The sequence below is a fragment of the Rhopilema esculentum genome, chromosome 7, assembly GCF_057945365.1.
Source record: "Rhopilema esculentum isolate cy_ngs chromosome 7, ASM5794536v1, whole genome shotgun sequence".
NCBI lineage: Eukaryota > Metazoa > Cnidaria > Scyphozoa > Rhizostomeae > Rhizostomatidae > Rhopilema > Rhopilema esculentum.
The window spans coordinates 13,176,630-13,185,857 of record NC_142821.1 but is presented as its reverse complement, the minus strand read 5'-3'; the positions used below and the strand labels follow the sequence as shown (position 1 = coordinate 13,185,857).

At 39.5% G+C, this 9,228-nt stretch overlaps 1 protein-coding gene across 1 annotated transcript; it reads left to right on the top strand.

The window, feature by feature from the left end:
• Positions 1 to 7,369, top strand: LOC148960023 (uncharacterized). Its single transcript, XM_089109133.1, has one exon. The coding sequence runs from the start codon at positions 944 to 946 to the stop codon at positions 3,014 to 3,016; it is 2,073 nt and encodes a 690-aa protein (XP_088965259.1). The 5' UTR covers positions 1 to 943; the 3' UTR covers positions 3,017 to 7,369.
• Positions 7,370 to 9,228: the final 1,859 nt, after the last annotated feature.

The window sequence follows — 9,228 nt, the reverse complement described above, 5'->3', positions numbered from 1 at the left end:
GGGGTTTCCTGGGAAGAGGAGCTCGTATTGGGTGACATATGTCAGTTTACTAAATTCGGTGGTGATATCTTGAGATTCATAACCTCTTATGATTAGCTTTTTTTGGAGTGCTTTGAGGTGTTTGTGGAGTTCATTGTTGTCTGTGATCAAACGTCTGAAGCGAAGTGCTTGGCTGTAAATAACACTTTTTTTACACGAAGGTGGGTGGAAAGATTTAGCATGTAAAAGGGTGCATATATCAGTGGGTTTCACGAATAGGGTGCTTTCCAGGAGACCACTGTTGTTATTAAGATAAATTGTGGTGTCAAGGAAATTTATTCTTGCTCTAGATTGTTGTGCTTCAAATTTAATCGTGTTGTGCACATTGTTGGTATGGGCAAGGAATTCAGTGAGGGAAGCTTCATCATATTGCCATATCATGAATATATCATCGATAAATCGTTTCCAAAGTAGAGGTTTCTTCCCCTCGGGGTTTCTTCCCCTGTCACACCCAAACGCAACCCGGCTAAACGAGGCCATTGCGAACCTCCGCAAAGACATCTGCCACATAATGGCATCCCACCACCTGGATCTGGCCAGAGAGGAGGAGGCCAAAGCCACACAAGTCCGGTCAGAGATGGAAGAACATTATAATCCGGACATAATTAGAATAGTAAACTGCAATGCCAAGAGACAGGCAGCGTCCGCCCCTGGGAACAGGGAGAGACACACACAGCACCCGCGAAGACGGCCCAGGAGGCAACACCAGTACTCCACCTTTTGACATTGTTTCCTCTTTCCTCTTCCCCCCCCTTATTTTCTTTCTGTATTTTTGCCGCTTAACTTTAAATTTAACAAAACATTTTTTTGCTGCTTAATTATGGTATAACAAACATGCTTAGCTGTATATTTTTATTTTAATTCCTTTTCATCAACAATATTAAACTCTGTCTACCTATAAACGATGTTGCTTTATTCGTACTCATTATTCTGCTATCTAGATTGCAATATGTACACGGCCAATCCTAGCACAGCGTCCAAACGCACCATACTCAGGGAAACCATTGGCACCAAGCGAAGAAAACATACCAATAAACTAACTAAAAATGCACACAAAAAGCTGCTCAAAAAGGCCATCCTGGCCACTAAACCAATCAATAACATTGTCAATCTATCCTCAGCTCACATTTCAACAAGTGAGATATCTCTGCTGAACAGGGGACTATCGTTTGTTCCTGCCCCCGGTCCGGTTGACAATGATCTCATCTTACAAGGACTCGATGACTTTATACGCCGAATGCGACTGCAATATTTTTTCCACTCCCATCCCCCCAGGACGGTACCTGAACCCTTTAGAAGGAAATCATTTTGGGCCCCCCCTGATGATGTCTGCCCTCAATTACAACAATATTTTGATAAAATCTCCGTCGACATCAACAAGATCATAAGGTCAGCTGCTAACCCTACACCCTATAACCTTACCCCAATAGAAACTGAGAGCATTAAAACTTTATGCACCCGCAAGGACATAACCATCAAACCCGCGGACAAAGGAGGAGCCATTGTCTTATGGTCTATAGAGGCTTACCTTAAGGAAGCTAACAATCAGCTGTCCAACCCCCTCCACTACCGTAAACTAGAATCTGATGGAATACAGCTGCTATCCACCCAGATCACAACGTTCTTAACACATCTACTAGGTCGGAATCTTCTCACACAACAATGTTATGAGTTCCTTGAACCAAGCCCCCACCCCCGCACCCCCGAATTCTACCTTTTACCAAAAATACACAAGCCAAAGATTAACGACCTCATACCGGGCAGACCAATAATCTCGGGGTGTGGCTCACCCACTGAGAAACTCTCCAAATTTCTGGACCATTTTTTAAAACCGATTGTTAAAACTATACCCTCATACATCAAGGACACCAATCATTTTCTCCAAATTATATTTAGAGAGAGACATAATTTTCCACCAGGTATCATCCTGTTTACCCTGGATGTTAAATCCCTCTATACTAATATACCACAGGATGAGGGTATTCTACACTGCATGATGGCGTTAATTGATTTTTATGCCACTGGACTACCTCTACCAGCCACACACCTACAACAAATGTTTGAGTTTATACTAAAAGGGAATTATTTCTCCTTCAATGGACAGCCTTATCTACAGACACATGGCACTGCCATGGGTACCCCTTTTGCCCCAAACTTTGCAAACATTTTTATGTCTGTTATTGAACAATATATCCTCTCCACAGCCCCCGAGGGGAAGAAACCTCTACTCTGGAAACGATTTATCGATGATATATTCATGATATGGCAATATGATGAAGCTTCCCTCACTGAATTCCTTGCCCATACCAACAATGTGCACAACACGATTAAATTTGAAGCACAACAATCTAGAGCAAGAATAAATTTCCTTGACACCACAATTTATCTTAATAACAACAGTGGTCTCCTGGAAAGCACCCTATTCGTGAAACCCACTGATATATGCACCCTTTTACATGCTAAATCTTTCCACCCACCTTCGTGTAAAAAAAGTGTTATTTACAGCCAAGCACTTCGCTTCAGACGTTTGATCACAGACAACAATGAACTCCACAAACACCTCAAAGCACTCCAAAAAAACCTAATCATAAGAGGTTATGAATCTCAAGATATCACCACCGAATTTAGTAAACTGACATATGTCACCCAATACGAGCTCCTCTTCCCAGGAAACCCCGCCAACAATGAAACCACCCCTCAGCACCTCAACTTCGAACCCCCTCCACCAAAACCACAAGTCCTACCTTTTGTTGTCCCATTCGACATAAAAACTATAAATATAGGTTCCGTCCTTACTAAACATTGGCACTTGATCTCAGCTGATGCTTATCTTAAACAAATATGGAATGACACCAGACCGGTTCTAGCCCTCACCAGAAGGCCTAACCTCAAGGATCGATTGGTACACTCTAAAATAGGCCATCAATACAAAGCCGCCCTTGAAGCATCATGCGCCCTTAAAATTTACAATATGTAAATATTACACTAGAGGCACAGTTACACCTAAGGTACGGCATTCACTGATTATTAATTTTCATTTTTATTTGCGTATATATTTATTTTGCAACCGTGATCCTGGAGGCAGGATTGCGAGGGGCGCCCACGAGAAACGGACATACCGAATTAAAGCCCCGAAATGTCCCTCGTGGGTTTCTGGCTGATGAGTTGCTTTTTTATCATTTTCTGCCCACTTACAAGCTAATTGTTTAAAACATATATGGGCACACACAACCACCCCCCATCGGAGTTTGAGGCTGTGACCAGGTGGTAGTGACTACTCCTTATCTCCTTTTTTCTCATTCTTCTATTTTGGATTTTATACTTTTATTCACATATTGGTTTTTTAGTTTTTACCTTCTATACCTATAAAAACAATGGAAGAAGAATGTTTATGTCCATGCTTATACTCAAACCCCCCCCCCCCCTAAACACTAATTATACGCTTTTTCAAAGTAATATGTTTTCAGGAGCCTCTTGAAAGTTTCTACATATTTTGTGTTCTTTTTGTTGTCTGGTAAAGAGTTCCATACTGCATGAGCAGCTTATGTAAAAGCTCTGGTGCCAAGTGTTTTAGTTCTGGTCATTGGTAACTTCAGCCTATTTTTTTTATTTGATCTCAGTACTCTGCAACTTTCCTGAATTTCCTGAAGATCAACAAGATATTTCGGTGCACATCCATTTAGACATTTATACGTCAACAATCCAATTTTAAAATCTATTTTTTGTGCTATCGGCAACCAGTGCAGAGCTTTGAGAAGCTGTTCTACATGGTCATATTAACTACTTCCCATCACAACTCGTTCTGCACAATTTTGAATCTTTTGCAATTTATCTAGCAGGTGTTTTGAACATCATATAGCAGTGCATTACAAAAAGCGTTGATGTAACAAATGAATGGACCAATGATTCTGTGGCTTCTTTTGTCAAATATTGTCTAATCTGTCTTAAAGCCTCAACTGAGAAAAGGCCTTCTTACTGATACTATTACGTGCTTCTCCAAGGTAATTTTGTTATCAAATATTACGCCAAAATTTTTTGCAGTGTCACACGTTTTAATCTCAGCAGATCCGACCTGTATTGACAGATTTGGTACCTTTAGCTGTTGATTTGTAACAATAGCTAACAATTCAGTTTTATTGTCATTTATTTTGAAGCGACGAGTTAGCATCCATGCACAAATGTCCGATATGCAGTTTTCAATATCATTTACTGCCTCTATTTGTTCTTCAGCACAAGATGGATTGAAACCAAGATAAAGCTGTGTATCATCTGCATAAGCTGTCACATGAGCTCAATATGTCAAACAAAGAGCTCAATATCCCAAAAATACCACAGGACCTGCACAACTCCCTTGGGATACTCCATACTTTAACGTGTAAATTTCAGATAGTGTGTCCCTGATCATAATACTTTGTTCTCTGTTTTTTAAAAACGAGATAAACCAATTTAAAACTGTGCCTGATATGTTGAATCTTTGTTGGAAGATTTCTGACAGTATTTGCAAGTCAACTGTGTCAAAAGAAGCACTTAGGTCTAGTAAAGTTAAGATGGTCACTTTCTGTTTATCCATATTATTCATAATGTCTGAAAAAAACTTTAGCAAGTAATGTCTCTGTACTATGATAGTGTTTGTATGCAGAGTTCTCAGTTGAGTACAACCCAAGTGCTTGCAGGTGCTGAACATACTGGGGCAATGCTGATTTTACTATTATTTTAGAAACAAAAGAGAGGTTGCTGTAGGATGATAGTTTTTGCAGATAAGATCCAGCCCCAGTTTTTTTCAGTAAAGGAATGACAACTGCACATTTCCAACATGATAGAAATTCCCCAAATGATAATGACTTGTTTACAATTGCTGTTATTGGACCAATTAATACATCAATGCAGGTTTTCAAAATTTCTGTTGGTAGTGGGTCCAAATAGCAATATTTGTTTGATGTATTCAAACATTTTGCAAAGGTCCTCTTTTGTATACTCATCAGGGTAAGGTATGCTTTTTTCTCCCTCTGTCATTTAAGAAACGCCTTCTATGCAGGAGTCATAGTCGAATGTCTTGACAAAGCCAGAGTTGCACCAACATCCGTTGTTGGACGCTCACTTTCATGGTCCAACAGGTCAAAGGCCAAGGTGGTTTATGTTGGGGTGTCAGGAATTGACTCTGCATCATTGGTTCCACTTAGGCCCCAGAAGGATGAGGTATTGCACTGAGCAAGATTGTGCTCAGGCGACCCACAACCCTAATACAGACTGTATTAATATTGTTGATACACCCATAGTTGAAACACCTTTTTATAGAGCAATTTGCTGTAAGATTGGTCCTGCTGTCACATTTTGGACACATCTTAGGTTGACCCTTGTGTTGCTCAAGCAAACAGGCAAGTCTCAGGTGTACGTAACTTGGTTTCCGCTCAGTCATGGCCTTTTCTCTCGTTGTTAAAAAAATTGCGTTTAAAAATCTCAATTTGAAGCTAAGTCTTGAAAGTTTTGGCTTGTTGATGGTCTGTACAAAAATTGCGTTCTGTAGTCATAAAGTGCGGCTTATTGGAAATAGTCTAGTGAATAATTTAGAAGGTTATTGAGTAGCTTCGCCTGCCAATCCTGTTGAAGTGGTCATTTTTTTATCCGCACATACACAGACAACAGTAAGAAGTGTAAAGTTGACATACCCTTTTCCATTTTACTTCAACGTCCTAATACATGGTTAGATATAGAGTCAAACCTAACTACATTTAGTGTTATGAGTAAGAAGTTTAATGATATTTTCCTTTCCTGTTTTTCTAAAACTCCCCAATACATAGTTAAATGGAGATTCAAACTTTTCTACATGTTATGTTAATGGTGGTGTATCTATACCCATGAGTGTATCCTAACTGATGATTGTATCGGGCTTCTCGGCCATGCCTTAGCTAGTGGCGGAAGCCAAGAGCCAAAGCACTTATCGTTAGGGTACCTGCGGCAGTGGGCGTGGTTTGTCGTACCGACAGGTTCTAACAGGGAGCATCTTGCCACTCCAGCAATTAGAAGAAACCATGAAAAAGATTAATTGTGTTTGAAAAAGAGTAAACCGTGTAATTGGAAGAAAACAGATAGCAACTTTTTTTATATACAAAGTTGATATAAATAATTTAATAATGATAATCTTTGCGATGATTTTGAGATTAAGGAGATGAAAGAGTTAATAAGTGTGATTATAATTAGATGAACTTAAGAATAGAAAACATGTAGTGTAAAATGCGTGTTATCATTTTAAATGAGATACAAGTTACATTTCCAAATCACAATATTTTTACTAAGATTAATATATATATATATATATATATATCTATATATATCTATATATATATATATATATATATATATATATACATATACATGTGAAAAAGTATACAATTCTAAATTACATTTTTGTTACAGAACGTAATATATATACATGTGAAAAGAGTGTTCTTCATATCAGAATTTTACTTGACATGATGAAGATATAAACCAGTCCAAAAATTTACAGCATATGCAAAGACTGGGTGTTTACTGGGATTTCTCATTTGATTGGTATTCAGGGGCTTTTGCTCTGATACATGCACCATTAATGTTGATAAGATCTAATTCTTCTATTTCTCGTCTGATAAGGGGAACAGTTTCTTTTTCCTTTTGATTAGGAGAAATTCTTGCCCCGTTGCAGCTTTTCTTCTAAAATGGTGCTTTTTTCTCTCTTTTCCTTAGCTAAACGTTTTGAAAACTTTTGCATTGGTTTCTTATTTTCTTTTTTCCTATATCCCACCAAATATTTAGTTTGTCTGTTAAGTCTTTTTTGCAAGAAACCCAAAATTTCAAAAAATCTCTTATATTACATGTAAATTCTTCATTTTCAAGGAGGCTTGTGTTGAATTTTCAGGTACCTCAGCCTCGAGGTGACGAGTTTGGAAATTTAAAAAACATAAAGGGGCATCATGATTAGAAGAGGGAAATACTGTTATCTCACAGTGTTTTGTATTAGCTAGAATATCAGAAGAAACATAAAATTTATCTAATGTAGATAAAACTTTTGAATTAGTCCAGGTAAACTTACAGGCAGATGCATTGAACAAAAGATATCAATAAGGTTAAAGTCCCTTAGAACAGTTAGAGCTTTTATGGCTAAGGAACCTGCTTGGCTGTCACCACCTAGTTTATTGAGATATAAATTAGTTAGACAATAAAAATCACCTCCGATGATTGTTGGAACTCCCCCCCCCCCTGATGTGTGGGGCAGCCTTCGAAAAAGGCAGTTCTTTCACCTATTTGGCATGGGGCATAGATATTCAAAAACTGAAGCTTTGAATCGTTTGTGTCTTAATATAAGGTTGACCCATCGGCCACAGAAGTAAGTTTCCTGCAAAAATACAACTGACTCCTTCCGATCTCGAGGTCCATGGACATTTATTGATAATATATCAATTGCTGCCATCACTCAAAGGGGGAGGGGAGTTACAAGATCATCGGTTCTTAATTAGGGAGAGGTTGCCAAGCTGAACGTCCTTTAGGCTTCTTTTTCGTAGAGGACCTTCTCATGACAGAAATGTCAGAGACATTATAGTCCTGGAAGGATCTCTTTGAAGCAGTAGGGGCACCAGCCTCGACAGAGCCTAGGCTGAAGAGAGTGAGAGAAGAAGAGAACGTGGAAGAGGAGTTCATACTGTCTAATAAAGGTGTTAGCGAATCGTACCTGCGGAATGAGGGCAATCTGCTGTAGCTTTCCAATGAGAGCTTTCATGTAGATTGCTCCTTCACGGGAATGAACGCACAACGTTCGGGCCTATGACGGCCATTCGGGACTTGGGAGCGCAGGTTGCCTGATCTCCCAACGTAAATTTCATTGACTGTGGCTGCAGCCGCCAGGGCTGCATAGGTTCTTGGAACTGGTGCCTCTTGTTTTTTTTGGTGGCGGGAAGCTTTGTGATGATCAGCGATTGTGGGTACTTTCTGTATTTGTATGGTTTCTCATGGCACGTTTGTGGAGTACAAGACGCTCAAGTTTGTCTTTTGTTCCCTCTTCTGAGCCTTACTCAATGGTTTCGAGATCTTCACACCCGTAGGGCACAGAGCCCCCAGGAGCAAGCTTCTCAGGCATGCTTCAGATAATGACTAAGCCAAAGGCCAAAGCAAACAGCTTATGCCGGTGACTAAAGCCAAAAACTAAAGCTCTTTCCCTGTCAGGTTAACTGCGGCAGTGGGTGTTGGTCTTTGACCTGCAGGTCCTAACAGGGAGAATGTCCCACAAGTGCCCACTAAACTCACCCTTCTCTTGTTGTTCTAGATCCGAGGTCAGCAATCCTTCACCAAAGTCCACCGTACAACTTGTGGGCTCAGGAAAAAATCTCGAGAAGCAATACCCAGTCTCATGTCTTCAGTTCAGACTCTCCACAAGTCTGCCTCGTTGCTTGCGGAGCGCTCAGTTTTTTTGCCTGTTGCCTGCCTGCTCCTTCACACCAGCAGCAAAGTTATCAATCTGTGGATGTTGAAGAACGCCGTCGAGGTGAGTGAGTGAGTATAGAAGAACTTTGCTTTCAATGTTAGTGTAAAGAAGTTTTTCCCAGCTAATAAAAACAGGACCGAAATTGTATTTTTCAAGTGTTTTAAGGAGAAAGTTCCAATTAACTCGGTCAAAGAATTTCATTTGATCAATAGATAAAAGAGCGACAGGGAGATTTTCATCTTAGAGTATTGAATAACATCACGTCAAGTATGGCAATTGCCCAAAATTGAGCGGCCGGGAACAGAGCAAGTTTGGTCTTCTGCTATAATGCTTCATATAGGACTTTCGAAAGGCGATTTGCTAGAACTTTGGCTATTATTTTCTAATCACAATTTAAGAGGCTAAGGGGGTGCCAGTTTTTAATGTTTTCTCTGTCGCCTTTTTTAAAGAGGCAAGAAATCAAGGCAATCCTTTGAGAGAAGGTAAGGGATTTATTATCAAGGCAAGAATTAATCACGTTTAAGAAGTGTTTACCGAGATATTTCCAAAATGGTTTCTAAAATTTGCACGGTAGTCCGTCTATTCCGGGAGATTTACCATTTACCATAGTTTTTAAAGGGCCACTCCAGCCCAAAATTTTTTTCCTGAGATTTTTGCATAAATTGGTAGTTAGTCGAGAAAAAGAAGCCGTCGTGAAATTTTTTATGAAAGGCTTAACTCGTTTTCCAGATAAAGAT

Bases quoted from the DNA above. Each gene is read 5' to 3' on its own strand.
- LOC148960023 (XM_089109133.1), top strand. From the start codon at position 944: ATGTTGCTTTATTCGTACTCATTATTCTGCTATCTAGATTGCAATATG.